This window comes from Gekko japonicus, unplaced genomic scaffold (genome assembly GCF_001447785.1).
Source record: "Gekko japonicus isolate JY-2015 unplaced genomic scaffold, Gekko_japonicus_V1.1 scaffold1359, whole genome shotgun sequence".
In the NCBI taxonomy this organism is placed as follows: Eukaryota; Metazoa; Chordata; class Lepidosauria; order Squamata; family Gekkonidae; genus Gekko; species Gekko japonicus.
Genome location: NW_015174315.1, coordinates 420,325 through 438,222, shown reverse-complemented (window position 1 = coordinate 438,222; position 17,898 = coordinate 420,325). Strand labels below are relative to the sequence as shown.

General features: G+C 44.2%; 1 protein-coding gene across 1 annotated transcript in view; it reads left to right on the top strand.

The window, feature by feature from the left end:
- The window catches only part of RAD51C (RAD51 paralog C), a 35,432-nt gene that overhangs the window by 7,795 nt on the left and 9,739 nt on the right, over positions 1-17,898 (top strand). Inside the window, exons 4-7 of the mRNA XM_015424164.1 lie at positions 2,568-2,701; positions 8,316-8,447; positions 11,330-11,396; positions 15,608-15,668. Of these exons, the coding sequence (XP_015279650.1) occupies positions 2,568-2,701; positions 8,316-8,447; positions 11,330-11,396; positions 15,608-15,668 (394 nt within the window). The remainder of the gene's footprint in view (positions 1-2,567; positions 2,702-8,315; positions 8,448-11,329; positions 11,397-15,607; positions 15,669-17,898) is intronic.

Here is a 17,898-nt window from a genome sequence, read left to right as displayed (position 1 = left end):
GTTTTCATTTCTTTTTTTTCCCCCCCCCCCCCCCCCGGTCTCGCTTTTAAGTTTATGCGCATGGGAGGGGCTCCTCCCCCGCTGGCTTTACTTTCTAGTCCGTGGGGTAGGGAGCTTTTCTTTTTGAATTGCAAATACACCTTAATCCGACTCACAGTTCATTCTCGGTCATACGACCTCGTTTAGCCTCCATTTTAACCGCTCGACCTCCAGCGCTTGCCCCAATCAGCGTCGCTTCTTCCATTTGGACACTCAGCAGGAGGACCATCGGGACGGAAAAGTGCCTCGATTCCCCAGCATTGCACTGGCGAAGAGGCGACCTCTCAAAAGTCCCCTGGCTAGGAGCCTTTCAGCCAGGCTCCGTGGGAGGTAGTGATTCCTCACCCCCCCCTTTCTGCTCATGCACAGCTTTCACCCCCCGGGAGTTCTGGGAGGTGAGTCTGCTCAGTGCGCCACCATAGACCGGAAATCGGAATTTTGCCATTTGTTTTTTTTTTAAAAATCAGCACTAGAATTCTGTTATATTGATACCCGGTTGCAACAAAATGTGTAACATTCTCTGAATTCCCACCTTTCATTTTCAAAAAAAGTTTCTACCCCCTTTCCTTGTGGAGATATAAGGGGAAAGGTGGATCTCTGCAATGGCTGCAGTCTTACTTTTCTCTTAAATGAAAGCTGGGAATTCAGTGAACCTGTTGCACACATTGTCACGATATATAATGATACTTTAGCAGGGAGGTAATGGTTGCTGCAGGGACAAGGTCAGAGAAAATCCCATCCACATGGCAGACATCCAGGCTGTACTGCAGTCTTTCCTAAAACCTTGCAGGAAAGCAGGTTTGAGAAAGACTGAAGAAAAGGCACAGAAGCCCCCCGAGGTTGACAATTGCAGCACAATGCTGCTGTGGGAAAGTGGGGGGGTGGAAATACTTCCCAACAGCACTGAACCTGGGGCAGATAACCTGTGTAGAAATGACCATAGTCCTGCTTATAGATGGTCTGTATTTCTTTTCAAAAGCTTGGGTTTGGTGGATTATAATAGAATCGAAGAATTAAATAGGTACTGAACACCTGTGTAGCCCAATATTAGTCTTGTGCCTGGGCATATCTTGAGTAGTGCCGTGATAGCTAACTGGCAGGTTCATACCACAAAACACTAAATGCTCAGGACAACCAAGCGGTAATATCCTTTAGAACATGTGTGTATGTGTGAAGGAGGGAGAGAGAAGGGGTAGGGTAGGGTATAGTAGACTGGTTTGGGGCCAGGCGGATAGGAGTCCTCTGACCCCACACAGCACAATCCTTATGAATATTTACTCGGAAGTAGGTCCCATTGTATTCCAACAAGAATACTGCATTTATGAAGCCCTCTTTGACTGTTTGGAGTAGTTTACACCTGCTGTTTCAGCTACTGTGTATGGTTGTTTGGGCTGCTGTTTATGTCATGCTGCACGTATGAGAACAGAAGCTGAGACATCATGACTTGCCTGAGTCTGAGACGAGAGATCCAAAATACTGTTGCCACTGCAACTAAAAATGTAATTCTGGAAACCAGCTCTGAAAGCCCTATTTTTGGGTTTGTTTTTAAAGTCGCCTGAAATCATAGAATCAGGGTCATCTAATCCAACCCCCAAAGCCAAGAGTCCCTCTTTCAAAAAAAAATGGTTACTACAGTCACAGCATACTCCACCCCGAATACTCTGCTGGAGTTTTTAAAAATCAAACATACACAAACAAATTGTTTCCAGGCAGAAGGTACAAGAGGGGCTTTCACTTTGTTTCTATGGAGCCAGTTTGGTGTAGTGGTTAAGAGCGCGGACTCTAATCTGGGAGAACTGGGTTTGATTCCCCACTCCTCCACATACAGCTGCTGGGGTGACCTTGGGTCAGTCACAAGTTTTTTCAGGGCTGTTCTCTCAAGGGCAGTTCTCAGAAGAGCTCTCTCAGCCCCACCGACCTCACAGGGTGTCTGTTGAGAGAAGGGGAAGGCGAAGGAGTTTGTAAGCCGCTCTGAGATTCCTTTGGGTAGTGAAGGGCAGGGTATAAATCCAGTCTCCTCTTCTTATTTGAATTATTTGTTCCACTCCCCCCCTCAAGGGCTCAACAGGACTTAAGACAAAACGCTGACAGCAATAGAAATAAAACAGACAGTGCAGAAAGGAAGTGACAAGGCCAGGCCTCTCTGGACACTAGAGGCAATTAGTTTGCTCCCATACCCGGCCAAAATCTGTGGAACTCTAAGGTTACCTAGCAGATTCACGGCTGCAGTGATGTTTGAACTGGAGGCATCCTGCTTCACTACACTAAGATGTGTAAAAGAAAAACCCTTTAGAGAGCGCAGTAAATGAATTGCTTTCTTAAGTATGATTTTAGATATTAATTGCTTTGTCTGCTGCCTAGAAATCCTCTGTTGGCCAGCCTGTTGATCTCTGTAGCCAAGAATTGAGTGCTTCCCCCTTTCTTGCCATGCAGGACTATGCTTGTGCAGTGAGGCTTAAGAGACAGGTTGGGGGGAGGGCTGGGGATGACAGCAAGCCGTGCATTTATAGTTTTCCTTTCTCCTTCAGGACATCAGGCAGCTCTGGAGACTTTTACCCTGGAAAATATTCTGTCTCACATTTATTACTTCCGTTGTCATGACTATGTGGAGCTGTTGGCGCAGGTCTACCTTCTCCCAGATTTCCTCTCTGAGCATCCAAAGGTATGGATTCATGAAGGAGCTGTGTGCTTTTGTGTACGCCTGCATGTTTTGGAGAGAGAGAAATGGGTGTCAAGGGTCTGCCTTGATATAATGAGCAATAATTTGATATTCCAATCTCTGAGTTGCTTTGGGTTGGACTGAGGCCAGATACTTCTAAGTTAAATGACTCCTGTTTCTTTACCCCCTTAATACACTCCTCATGGGGGCCACAATTCAAAATAGTTGGGTGTGCTTAAGCTCTTTGATTTCAGAGGTCAGAGGGACTTACTGCCCAGTTGCCTAGTTCCCCACAAGCTCACATGTGCCTCTCAGATTTACAGACTCCCTCCTCCTCCCCTGTTAGGCACAAATTCCCACCCACCACCCCTTTTAGCTTTTTGGAGCTGAACGTGGTTCATTCCAGTGGGGTGGGGTGGGGATAAATGGTGCCGTGCAGAAGACTGTGTGTACTGCCTGAGCCTATTTTGAGATCTTACTGCAGAACCAAGTCCCTGTCTGCTGGCACTTGTGTTGTGCTGCTTGTGCCAGAAGTTCCTGAGAGGGTTGAAGTCTACTGTTTAGATACCTCTTGTGCTTATTGTCAAGGGCTAGTTGAAATCAGTCATATGGGAGGGGAGTGTGTGTGAAATAAACAAGACAACTTCCTAACCTAAATCCTACCCTCCAGGGCACAGTTGAGCTTTTCGGGGCTTGAGCAGACCAGATGTTCTCTAATTTGCTCTCAGTACTCCCAGGGCAATGAGCATGCTCAGTCTTTGCAGGCTGTTAAGGAGTGGATCTCATAATTTTTCCTGCATACCAAGGGAATCCCCAGGTTTGCGGTAACCCTGAGTTTGTCTGTAGGTGTAACTCTTTGGTTGCTTTTAGTATAGGCACTTGATCATCAAATTTAGAATGAATTACTACTGTGATTATGAAAAGAGACTATGCCATGGTCTAAATACACGGTCACACATCCCTCTAGCTAGTCCCATTAGGAGGACCTGGCCTCTGAAATCAAAGAGCTTAAGCACACCCAACTATTTTGAACAATCTGCATTTCAGAGAGCAGCATGGACCTGGCTAACAGAGGACTGATCTCTGGAAGCTAATTGGAAGCCCTGCCTCCTTGAAGGAGAGAGGAAGAGTCTCCTGTGTTTATGGGATGCTTTATTTATTTAACACTTTTATTTCCAGTTTTATCTCCTTGGACTCAGAGTGCCTAGCAGAGCAGCAACCACGTTGCAAGAACACGAATTATACCAGTCCCATTAACAAGGCTAAAATCCACATTAGGATAAGCCAAAAAAAGTTGAGCACACAAAAAAGGGAAAAAAATATTATGTTGCAGTATGTAAATGAACAAATTCAATTACGTGCACAAAACATAACACCAATAATTTAATCTGTAAACAAAGCAAAGACAGGAAATCAATGTGCACGTATAATAAGATAACTCACGATGCCAAGTAAAATAAAACAGAATGCCAAATGCATTTCTGCACAAAGCCTTCATCAGTGGCTTATGACCATAATTAGCACAATCAAAGCTAACTCACACCATAAATGATGTAACAAATCATAAGAACTAGCAGAATAACCAAATTAAATACCTGCAAACAATAAAGAGTATTAAAAGCATAAATTAAAAATATATATCTTTTAAAAAATACATATAAACATATCTATCCTCTAACTTTAAACTGAGTCCACTTCCTATGATTAATTTTTACACCTACCTCACTTCTGCTTGTTTGCATAATCCTGTTTTTTAATTGAAACTTCAACGTTCAGGGCTTCTTTTTTGTTTTTCGGAAGGGAAGGGAAGGAAGGAGGAAGTATGTAGAAGAACAGAGGCTCTGGCTTATAGGCAGAAATAAAACAGCTTGGTGGGTTTTGCAAGTCTTCTTCACTCCATCCTCTGGCTTTGCATTGAGAGCTTATAGTACTTTTTAAAAATTAATAGGGAGACTGTGGCTCTTGGTCCCGTCCTGCAGTGCTCTAGTAAAGGCCTTTGGCTCCCCCCAAAAACAGCATAAATGAAAAATAAAATGACTGAATTAAATAGATTTAATTTTATTGATCAGTTTGCTATTTTTATTCTTGTGTAATGTCAGCTTCCTGTGCTGTTCAGACTTCCTGTTCAGAGCCATGCATTAGCTTACAGAGACTCAAATAAACACCCACTAACTCTCTAAGTGTATGGTTGGGTCCCTACAGTGTGTGATGAATCCCCCCACCCTGGTCTGAATTCCTTTATAAAGGCGTTGGGGGTCCGTCACAGACTCGGAGGCATTCCTCTGCGAAGATGAGAGCTAGAGTATCCCCCCCCAAAAAAAAAAAGAAAGAAAGAAAAGTCTCAGGATATGAGTAAGCCACCATGTTTAACACAGCATCTATTCCAGACATTCTAGCTAGGAAGATGAAGTTCCCAAGACAGAAGCCAAGGTTTGCTTATAATAAGCGAAGAACTTCCGCATCATTAATAGATGCAGCAAAGCAGTTGGAGTAAATCATAATTAAGCACTCTGGTGGGAATGTGCGCTTCAAGTGTCGATATTTACTTCCCTATAACGAATGAATTATGAATGAAATAGTTATGGAAAGCAAATACCTGGAAGGACCGGCGGGAACCAAGCTCCATTGCATAGGGTGCCTTTTGGGGGGGGGGGTGTTTTGTTGTGTCTGCAGCTTTGCTTCGTTAGGTACCAGGGTGGGGGGTGGGAGGAAGTCTGTGTTTAGTCCTAGAGGTTTCCCTTTTGAAAGACTAGAAGTTGCTAGTTTGCATGAATGGGGAAGGAAGTTTTAAAAGAGAAAAGCAGGGTATGAAATCTCAACAGATTCTGTTGCGAGTTGAGCTTGGCTATTTGTCGTCTGGCCCAGCTTGGCTAGGAGTCATCTGGTGATCCCCGGCCCAAGAGACATCTGGCTGTCCTCAACTAGGACCAGGGCTTTTTCTGCCTTGACCCCTACCCCGTGGAACTCTCTGTCGAATAACTTCTGTGCCCCGTGACATTCCACCAGGCGTGTTTGGTTAAGGGCAACGACAGTCCTCCCATCTAGTCTGGCACTCTTCTTCCTCTTTCTTTCCCTGCCTCTCTCCTCTATGAGGCAATAACACTCCAGAAATTATCACCATCAGATTGGCTTAGGCTGCTGTGAATTAATTGGATTTTATGTATTTTAATTTTGAAACCTCTTTGTAGTATTTGTAATTTTACCACTGTTGTACGCCTCCCTGAGCCCTATCTTTCAGGGGAGGGCAGCCTAACAGTCGAATTTAATAAATAAATCCTGCACAGATCCTCCTTGTCCTCTGTCCTCTGTCAGAGAGCCAGTTTGGTGTACAGAGCCAGTTTGGTGTAGTGGTTAAGAGTGTGGATGCTAATATGGGAGAACCGGGTTTGATTCCCCACTCCTCCATATTCAGCTGCTGGTGTGACCTTGGGTCAGTCATAAGTTCTTTCAGAGCTGTTCTCTCAGGGGCAGTTCTCAAGAGAGCTCTCTCAGCCCTACCTACCTCACATGCAGTGTTCCCTCTAAGCTGAGTTATCGTGAGCTAGCTCAGGTTTTTAGCCTCACACATTTTTGTCTTGGCTCAGGATGGATGGCTCCAGAGCAAACTAATTGATGCAGTAGCCAAATCACCTGCTCACAACTTAAATGCCAGTAGCCCACAAAGTAGAATTTTTGCTCACAGGACTCCACAGCTTAGAGGGAGCATTGCTCACAGGGGGTTTGTTGTGGGGCAGGGAAGGGAAAGGGATTGTAAACCACTCTGAGACTCCTTTTGTGAAGGAGTGGGGTATAAATCCAATCTCCTCCTCCTCCTCCTCCTCCTTCATCCAAAATAGGCCAGATCTGTCCCTTGTGCCCCTTCCCCCCGTCTCATCAAAATCTTATTGTAAATCCTTCAAAATATGACTGTTGTAAGTAAAAGCAGGTCTGCATTTAAAAAAAATTAGTTGCATTAACCTACTGAATCTGGGTTTCCTAGTGGGTTGGTGACTGTATAAAAGTCAGAAGATATAATGCCTGTAGAAATCCAAATACTTGGATCAAATTCTAAATAGGGCCATTTCCCACAGTACACAGAAGCAAATCTGAAGTTGCTGCAGAGGACTGGTTTATGACATAACGGGAGGGATCCAGCCGATTTCTTGCTCAGACATTCTCCTCACTATGGGCCCTGTGCCACGTGGCTTTTGTCCATGGAGCCCCATGATTCCCAGTAATGCCTGTTTTGAGTGGTCAAGGTGGGGGAGACTCCCTTCCTGTTGGTACCAGCAGAAGAGCTGATTGGATGCCACCAATAGTGAGCGAGCATGGGGAATATTTAAGGTTTGTGTCCCACCCCTTTGTGTGTGGCAGTATATTGGATGACTTCTGAATTTGCAGCAAACTGCAGTCTGTTATGAATATGAGAGCCCTAAGAGCTATGGTCCATTTAGGTAAGCATCTTGCTTCCCATAGCGACCAACTGGGTGGCCTCAAAAGGCCCACAAGCAGGGCCAGAGGTGCCAGAGGGTCTGTATCCAGAAGTCTATTGCCCCTGAACGTGAAGGTTTCATTTCGCCATCCTGGCTAACAGCAACTGATGGGCCTCTCCTCTATAAATGTGTTTACTCTGCTTTAAGGTCTTCCCTGGTTTGGAGGGAAGAGCACAAACTACAGTTTTTGGTTCATAGGGTAACAAGAAAATACGATTTCTTTCCCTGCCTCAGTCCACGTTGCTGCCTCAAGCGAGCCTTGTGGTAGCGGCACCTTCTGGGAGGGAACAACAGGAGCCAACTACGCTCCTTGCCTTCTCCGTAACGCCACCCTCTGCTGGTTTGGTGTCCTGTGCAGTTGCTCGGGAGGCGAACCGACTCTGTCCCCCAAGATTTTTCTTGTAGTAAACAGACGCTGCAGTCAGCCATGGCTCCATAAAGAGCACATCTGTATGAATTACAGTGGCAACATTCATTCTTTTAGGTATGCATTTAAGTTGTGTTCAATATACATCTAACAATGTAATGTGTGAAATGGCTTTGAGAGCAACTATGTGGGAGCACTGTTTTTTTAAAAAACATGGCTTATATGGCTGGAGAGCCAATGTCATTGAGCGGCTGGAGTGTCGCACTAGGGTCTAGAAGGCCCAAGTTAGAATCCTCACTCTGCAGCTCATAGAAGAAGAGGAGGAGGAGGAGGAGATTGGATTTATACCCCGCCATTCACTCGGAGTCTCAGAGCGACTTACAAACCTCCCCACAACTCTGTGAGGTAGGCGGGCCTGAGAGAGCTCTGAGAGAACTGTCCTTGAGGGAACAGCTGTGATAGAACTATGGCTTGTCCAAGGTCATCCAGCAGCTGCAAGTAAAGGAGTGGGGAATCAAACCCGGTTCTCACAGGTTAGAGTCTGTGCACTTAACCACTACACCAAACTGGCTCACCAAACTGGGCAATCTTGGACCATTTACTCTCCCTCTCTTCCTAACCTACCTCATAGGGTTGTTGTGAGGATAAAATGGAGTGGATGAGAACAATGCAGTATACCATTTTGGGTCCCCATTGGGGAGAAAAGCAGAGTATCTCTCTCTCTAAATAATTTGATTTCTTCAGAATAACACTTCTTTTTTTAAAATCCCACCTTCAGGTCCGACTGGTTGTGATTGATGGCATCGCCTTTCCTTTCCGCCATGACTTTGAGGACCTCTCCCTGCGGACGCGGCTCTTGAATGGTCTGGCCCAGCAGCTGATCACCATCGCCAATGATCACACGTTGGCTGTGAGATTTCCTGGGTAAAGGGAGGGTGCCCCAGCAGAAACGTTACGGCAAAGGGATGTAGCTTTGCAATATGGAAATGACCAGGATGTGGTTAAGCAGCTGTCCAGTGGCAACAGAAACCTGCTTTTTGCAAAAATTAATTTTGAGATGCTTCTAAACACCAAGCCACTGCTTATATGATGCACACTTGCAAAATGTGTGAAAACAGATTTTGAAATTTGGCTTTCTAAGAATAAGGTAAAGGTAAAGGTTCCCTTGCTCGAAAGCCAGTCGAATCCGACTCTAGGGTTGCGGTGCTCATCTCCGTTTCAAAGCTGAAGAGCCAGCGCTGTCCGAAGACGTTTCCATGGTTATGTGGCCGGCATGACTAAACACCAAGGCGCACGGAACGCTTTACCTTTCTAAGAATACCCTTCCATAATTTTAAAAAGTAACTGACTTGTTTATCTGAAATTCCAGCTTTTCCCCCTTTTCTCTTTCTTATAGTAGATAAAGAGATGAAAGTGAGTGTAGAACTACGGCAACGACTGGGGAGGAAGGGAGAAGAATAATTTCTCTGGCTGATAGTAGACCATGGCCTGCCACACTCTGCTCAACAAAAAGAAAAGTCCTGACTTTAGGACTTGTCTGTGCCACTCTGGGGAGGGGAACGGTAGACAGTGAGATCCCAGGGTCCTGTTCATGAGAAAAGTGGGTGAACAATTAAAAGTTTGCAACCAAAAAACGGAGCATGCAGCCAAGAGCTACACTGTGCCTTCTTGCTTTGCCTTGTGGTGCTCCATTGTCTGAGACAGGTTTTTTCTCTGTCTCAGCACGGGGACTGTGAGTGAGCCAGGAAGGAGCTGAAGGTGGTTGAGCACTGCAAGGTACAGAGGGGCAGTGCTCAGCTCTCCTTTTGGTGAAAAACAGGCCAGCTTTTCACATGAACGGGAGGACACGGGAATCAATGGGTGAGAATCATCCTGGCACAACTAGTTTGGCCTCAGGGCAGAATTTTCAAATAAGGCTTTTATTGGCTTACTGATCTTGACGTCCTTTTTAAGCAGGTGGGGCAGGGGGAAGGAATTCCTTCAGTGACTGTTGACCTTTGCTTTTATTTCATTAAACTCTCTCCCACTCAGTAGCCAGTCTTTGCAAGTAGTTGGCAGCAGTGCTCCCTTTAAGCTGCAGAGTCTTGTGAGCAAAAATTCGACTTTGTGAGCTACTGGCATTAAAGCTGTGAGCGAGCGATTTGCCTACTGCATAAATTAGTTCACTCTGGAGCCATCCTTCCTGAGCTAAGACACAAATGTGTGAGCCAGACGCTAAAAAACTGTGAGCTAGCTCACACTCTCAGCTTAGAGGGAACACTGGTTGGCAGTGCAGCATTAAGGAGAAAAATCTATTTGAAAGCAGAGATTCTTTAGCTTTACAGTCCTTGTCCTAATCAGATCTTTGAAAGTCAGTGAGGAGGGTGGGTGGGGAGTTCCATAACAGGGGTGCCACCACTGAAAAGGCTCTGAAATTCACTCAGGGCTTTGAGATGGGAGATTCTCTTCTGCTGAACTCAAAACATGAGAACAATACCCGCCTCCGTAGTAGGATCTCGCATCTCAAAAACACCCACTTATTTCAAAATGAGCAAATATTCCTGCAGGCCAGCCAGTCACGCTGGTCTCAACAAAATTAATCCTTGGCCTTCACAGAAAGGCCAGCTGTGTGGCAGGAGTGAAGCCACTTTGCTGTCCGAGGCATCTGTGAAAAAAGTGTCGGTGCCCCTTTTGACCTCTACTTGGAGGTGCTGCAGACATGGCCAGCATCCGTGCCACCAGAGGGCATATTTGAGCCACGGCTATTTATAGGTGGGTTTTTTCAGCCCTAGTGCGTTGACCAGGAGTGAAGCTTACGCAAATTCTGGAATGGTGCTTGTCTCTCCCCTGTTTCCAGGTAACTCGGCTCCTCCTAAGCTGTGATTCTGTGTGCACACTGGGATTTCTTTTTTATTAGTCTGTGGCTAAAAATAAACCCCCCGTCGTGTGTTTTTACTCAGCAGCGAGGAGGGAAGTGGAGGCAACTGATTTCTGTCTCGTTGCACAGTTATGACGTTCACGATCGACATTTGAGCCGTTGAAATCGCTGTGCAGGACCGCAACAATTCATCACAACAAGGCTTTGCTTTTTTTGTGTGTGTGGATTGGGTGGAAAGCATGGAGCTGTTAACAGCTGATAATATTTTTCACAAGGCTTTCTTACTTTGACCCCCTCTGGTCCATAAGTTAAAGTTTTCTAGTGAATAGAATGATATGGTTAGATGGTACCCAAAGGTCATCCAGTCCAGCTTGGTCCCCGTGGTGTCCCTATGCAAAGTCTGCTTAGTTTTCTTAGAAGAAGTTCTTTGTTGACACTTCACACACATTGCTGCTTCCATTCTTAAAAAAATAGATAACCTGTTGTGTGTGTGTTTTCTCCTCTCAAGCAGAACTGTTCCCCTGCATTTCCTTTATCCCATCCCTCCCTCTCCTGGATACCATTCCTTTTCTTTTTTCCCCCTGTTCCCCATTCAGACTTCCACTTATCCAAATGTTCTGCATGTTGTCATCTCCTCCCCCTGTTCCAGTCCACTTGGATTTTAACAAAGGAAGAGAGATTTGAGGGCAATTTTTGCAAATGACTCCTGGTGGTTCCTTCTGGGTGGCAGTCCATCTGTTGTGCATCTACATAGGAAGTATCCTGTGATGCAGGCCTGGCATTTTAACACTAAGGTAGAAATGAGAGAATCAGGTCCCTTCTCCTCCCCCCACCCCACAAAGAGAGTTATGCAGAGTGTTCTGTTGGAATCAGCCTTTTTGTGTTTGTTTCTGGTATTTTACATTGGTTCTTCCTTCTCTCTTTCCTTCTTTCAGGTAGTTTTGACCAATCAGATGACAACAAGAATTGGACAAAGCCACTCCTCTTTAGTTCCTGCCTTAGGTGAGTGTTTTGGCTGCAAGAAAACAAGTAGAAGGATTTTTCCTTCTACATCTGCTCTTTCAGGCACCATCAACAGCATAATTGATCTTGTCTCCCCAGTGATTGTCTCTAAAGACACATTTAGATGGAGGATGTTCTCTGTGATGCAGGCGTGTCGTGGTTGGAGCGGCTGCTTCCCTGGGCCGATTCCATGATTGCACCAGCTGTCAAAAACAAAATGTGTCGCCATGATGGCCAAAACTGAGTATCAGGAAATGGCAGCCTTAAAACTGTAGAGCTTGCAGTACATATGGGACATTCTGTGTGCAAGTGCATCACTGGAGATACTGAAAGAGCACTATTTGAACATAAGATCTGCCCTAAACCCAGTAGAGAATTAGCACCAGGGATACATTGGCTACAGTGTCAATGGGAAGATAAACAGTTAAACCAGTTCATATTAACACAAACATTGTGGCTCTCAGTAGTCTCTGAATAAACTCCTTGTAAACTGAAATGTGGCATTCCAAGACCCCGTAGGAGAAGGTTGTTTTAATTGGCACCATTTTTGGAGACAGTGGGGAATGTTTTCAATCAAAATGGAAATTTGGTTAACCTAGCATGCTCTCTCTCTCTCTCGTTCTATCCCCCCCCCCCCGTGAATCACCTAATAATTCCCTGGATTGTTTGGGGGGTGGGGTGGAGAGGCAGTACACAAAAGAAATGGTGTTCTCAATGTGTGCATTCAGCAGTTCAGCCACTCAGTGGAGATGTAAGATAAATTGGACAAAATAAAAGGCATGTCCTTGGAGGATGTTGGATTTGAAATGTGTATGCAGATAAAGACCTTGTTACCAGAGGCTGACCTTTTGTCTTCTGCACCTCCTTCCCTCTGTTGTATACATGATTGTTTTGGCAGATGTTCAGGCTACAAAGCAAATTAGAGCTAATAGATTTAAGGGTCAGCAACTAGCGGTCCATGGGCAGACTTTGGCTCCCGTAAGGATGCCGTTTAATCACTGAGCTGCCCATCCCCTATCTCTGTCTCTTTGTCTCCTCCAAGCTTCTCAGAACAGCTTGAGGGAAGGAAAATGGAGACTTCAGCCAGTAAACAGAGTATTTTCTCTTTCTACTTTATTCCCGGCTATCTTCCTCTTCCCTCCACCTGCCCCATTTGGAGGATTTTAAAAAATATATAGTCTACTTTTCCAACAGTTAACTGAACTCAGAATAGTTTACCTAATTAAAACCAGCTAACATCTCAGTCCACAGAAATACAACACAACTAAAAGTTATTTATTTGTTTGTAACAAGGGAACAAGTCATTATCCATCAGACTAACTGACCTCCACTCATGAGTCACCAAAAGCACCTTGGGAATGCTAACAGGGCCTCCAAAACTGGTGCCAATTTGGGCCCTTCTGCATGTCCTTATCCATAACATGGGACTGTTTCTACATCGAGTCTATTTTCTGTGTAGTTCTTGCTGTTGCTGCAGAGGCATTTGCCTTGGCAACAGAGCATCCACACAGCAGCCTCAGCCCCCTCCTGCCACCATTTCTTCCCCCACCACTGGAGGGCTCTTTTACAAACAGTGGGAATGACTACATCACTGTAGTGTTACAATTAGAGATGTGAAGGCCCGAAAAAATTCAGGGGAAAAATGGGGGGGGGGGGTTTCCCCCTTTTTTCCCTGAAGCCTTTTTTGTTTTGTTCTGAAAAATTGAAAAAAGAAAAGAAATTGATTATGCAACATTTTATTTTAACATTTTAAGACAAGGTGTTCAAATATTTTCCAAATCATTTCTAAAAAATATGTATGGTATCAGATTGATCTAATTTCTGTGCACTGAGGACAAGCAAGTCCTAGGTTACCAACTGAAGTCTCCAATGCAAGAACAAGATGCACTTCTTCCTTTAGGAGGTGCTATTGTCTCAAGAAAAGAACAAGGTTTCAGTTTTGTTTTTGCATGTAGGGTGGGTATTCTGTTTGTAATAATTGTTTGGATACAATATATTTTTAATATGCTAGATGTGATAATTTCATGCCAAGTAAAATGTCCATAGTCATCTTTTATGTTCCTAAAGTAACAGAATGACTTTCAATCTTGAAAAAAAAAAAGAAGTGGTAATGTAGCATTTTTTTCAATTTTTCCGAAAATTTCCATTTCCCCCCGGAAAAAACCCGGAAAAACCTGGGGTTTTTTCCGAGCTTCAAAATTTTCAGAAATTTTACATCTCTAGTTACAATGAACTATTCCCATGATCTACTATTTTCCAGCCTTGTAGCCCTTTTTGTGTGTGGTTATAAGGGGAAAGCTGCAGTCTGGAAACCTGGGTTTTGTTTAAAAATGGACAGGATTCATCATCTCTGTGGCTTCCTATTGGATTTCTTTTCTCTTCCCCCTGCTTTTAATGCATTAATTTATGGACCTCTGGAAGGGGCTTCAGCAAAGCTTTTTCCAAAAACCCAGAAATCTTAGTTTTGTTTTAGGGTGGGTTCCCCCCTCCCCTTTTTTTTTAATGGAAGAAAAGCTTTTTAATTATTATTAAGAGGGCTGTGGAGGTGCCCAGACACTATGAGAATTAAGTTGGGGCTTCGCTGATGAGCTTCCTTTTCACAACACTGAGCTCCAAGCTGGGTAATCTGTGATAGTTTTTCCCCGGCATACTCAATAATGAAGCCAAATATTAATCTCCCGCCAGCTTAATTTAAAAGCACTGCCTTTTGCTGCAGCATGTAAAACAGTTTTGCCCCCTGCCTGTGAGGAAATATGGTTGGAAATGGAAGCAGCATTCATTTGTATAATTCATACTCTAATTTCAACTTCTGAACCTTAAATCTCACGCTCGCACTGTGAATGAGGGCTGGCAATGTGCCTCCAGGGTCTAGACACTTAATTTTGAGGATTCTTCCATTGGAGTGATATTGCTTCTCCCTCTGGGTGCGCTAATGAAGATGTGAGTGGGTGGAGCTGAAAGCTCGTCTGCTTAGGGTTGACAGATGCGCTTGACTTGGAGATGCCAGAGCTGTCTGGAGACAAATTGGGAGGTGGGGGGTGGGGATGGCAACGTTTTCCTTAGATGGCTGCTTTAAAATCCAATCTATCTTCTGTGTACAGAGCACCATCTAGACTGTATTGAAAGACAGGCTCAATAAATCTGTCTGGAAATCAAACAAGACCATCAGAAATGAGCTGAAAATAATGCGATTACTTTCCTTTAAAAGCGCCTTCCGTTTCTTGCATTCCTCTGATGTTTTTGCCATTTCTTTTCTACCTTCTCTCTGCCACTGAGTGCTTTTTGCTGTGTGGCCATGTTTTCTCCTTTCGGGGCTTTGGGCACCCTGTTTTGGGCTGCTTGTGGTTCCTATGAGTGCCATTTTAATGGTACAAAAGCAAGATATAGATCTAATAGATACGCAGCTCCATCAAAGAGATCGGCCAAAAAGCAGGAGGAATCTTGAATGTGCAGAGCTGTTGTACTCTGTGCTGGAGCACTGGTGCACTTGTCTTAATACAGTTCACTCCAGCTGGTAGCAGCTCTCCAAGGTCTCAAGGAAAGGTTTTTGTCTGCTGCTTGGAATCCTTTTAACTGCAGTTTCCAGGGACTGAATCTTGGACTTCCTGAACACCAAGCAGATGCTCTGCCAATGAGGGCGAACTCCCACGGTCAGTTTTTATGCTGCTGGCAACTAGCTTGGAAACACTATACAAACCCAGCTTGAGTGGAATGAGAATTCCATTGAAAGGGACAGTTTCTGTTGGAGAATAATAGAACAATCAAGGAAAGTATGCTACTAAAGATCGACCAGTGATATCTTTATGCAGATCTACTGCCCCCTGGGATTTCCTTTTGCATGCTTCATTTTTAGCCTGTGCCTATTTGAGGTTCATTTTATTTTCCAAGGGTAGCTTCTGGCATATGTAAATGTCAAAAATATTGTCATTAACACCATAAACACATTTATATTAATGTATTCCCTGATGCTGAGGATGCCTGCTGTGATCATCTTCTCTAATAACCACTTATTTTCCAGCCATGAATTTATTCAACATTTGTTTGAGGCAGCTTGGTATTGGCTTGTCCCAATAGCAGTAAGCTCCACAGATCGCTTTTCTGATGTTAAAGAGTTTGGGCAGAAGGAAAGACGCATCGAAAGCTCTTCTTTGAAAGATCATTGATGTTAAGGAAATAAGTATAAGACAATGTACCTGTTTCTGTGTTTCTAGGAGAAAGCTGGGGTCATGCAGCCACCATCCGAATAATCCTGCATTGGGAGAATAAGCAGAGGTAAGTAAGAATACATAAAGTAAGGTGCAGGTCTGAGTAAAGGCTGTGTGGTGTGTGTGTTGGGAGACTTTTATTTCCGGGGGAACATCTTTTCCCTTATGGATTCAAAACTCTTGTGAGGGCTTCTGAATTCTACTGGGGCCACAGTCACATGGCAGGAGTTATACCACCAGCACCTGCAGTGGGTTTTGAGAATTTCGTTTCTGCTCTACCTCCAAGACGGCAAAAATTGGCTCGAGTTCTGCTGGAACCTCTGCCAGAAGTCTAAAAATTTCAGTTTAAAAGAGGGGCTGTAGCTCAAAGTTAGAGATCCTGTTCTGCATGTAGAAAATTCCAGCTTCAATCCCTGATACTTCCAGTTTGAAAAGGATCTTGGGTTAGCAGGTCCTGGGGGAAACTTTTCACTGACAAGAGACTGTGGAGAGAAGCTGCAGTTCAGAGTAGCGCAGCATAGTGTAGTGGTTAGAGTGTTGGACTAGAATCAGAAAGAACCAGGTTTGATTTCCACCACTGTTCCGTGGAAGCCTGGTGGGTGGCCTTTGGCCAGTCACACATACTCAGCCTAATCTATCCTCGTGGGTTTCTTGTGAGGATAAAGTGGAGAAGGTGAGAACATTGTAAGTCACTTTGGGTCCTCATTGGTGAGAAAAATATGGTATAAATGAAGCAAAATAAAGTAAAAATAGTGAACTAGAGGGACCAAAGGTCTGGCTCAGCATCTCTTCCAGAGCTCCATAACTTGGCGGCAAGGGCGATATTTGTATGTAAATAGAAGCCGGGAAAATGCCCACGATTGGCAGATTGGAAGAACAAATTAACTTAGTATGCGACAATGGCAAAGCTAACATCTTATTTACATAGTAGATCTAACTTAAAATTTCAAGAAAAATGGAATGTACTTTTTGACTATATAGCTGAAAACTAGGACTGAATGGTTAAGAACAGAAGAGAAGCCAATGTTGGATCAGGCCAGTGGCCCATCTAGTCCAACACTCTGTGTCACACAGTGGCCAAAAATACCAGGTGCCATCAGGAGGTCCAGCAGTGGGGCCAGGACACCAGAAGCCCTCCCACTGTTCCCCCCCCCGCCCGCACCAAGAATACAGTGCATCACTTGCCCCAGCCTGAGAGTTCCTATCTGTACGTTGTGGCTAATAGCCACTGATGGACTTCTGCTCCATATGCTTATCTAATTCCCTCTTGAAGCCGCCCATGCTTGTAGCCGCCATCACCTCCTGTGGCAGTGAATTCCATGTGTTAATCACTCTTTGGGTGAAGAAGTACTTCCTTTTATCTGTTCTAACCCAACTGCTCAGCAATTTCATGGAGTGCCCACGAGTTCTTGTATTGTGAGAAAGGGAGAAAAGTACTTCTTTCTCTACCTGCTCTATCCCATGCATAATCTTATAAACCTCGATCATGTCACCGCTCAGCTGTTGTTTCTCCAAGCTAAAGAGCCCCAAGCATTTTAACCTTTCTTTTTAGGGAAAGTGTTCCAACCCTTTTATCATTCTAGTTGCGCTTTTCTGTACTTTTTCCAATGCTATAATATCCTTTTTGAGGTGTGGTGACCAGAACTGCACACAGTACTCTAAATGAGGTCGCACCATTGATTTATACAGGGGCATTATGATACTGGCTGATTTGTTTTCAGTTCCCTTCCTAATAATCCCCAGCATAGCGTTGGCCTTTTTTATTGCAGTCGCACACTGTCTAGACATTTTCATTGAATTATCTACTACGACTCCAAGATCTCTCTCTTGGTCAGTCTCTGCCAGTTCAGACCCCATCAACATGTATTTATAGTTAGGATTTTTGGCTCCAATGTGCATCACCTTGTACTTGGCCACATTGAAGCCCATTTGCCACATTAACGCCCACTCACCCATCCTCGACAGATCCATTTGGAGTGCCTCACAATCCTCCCTGGTTCTCACCACCCTGAACAACTTCGTGTCACCTGCAAATTTAGCCACTTCTCCGCTTAAAGTGGAGAATGATTAAGAGATAGAATTAGGCAATATATGTTTGTAATAATGAAATGTTATATCTGAAGTAATGAAAAAAGATAGAATACAGACAAAAAAGTGAAAATTTAGAGTATATATAAGTAAATTTTACGCAACAAAGTAAGTTCTGATTAACAGTAGTAATAAATAGAATAGTATGTTTTAATAGATAAAGCAGAGGACTATAAATGATTGTCTATATTTATATCTATGCTTATCTT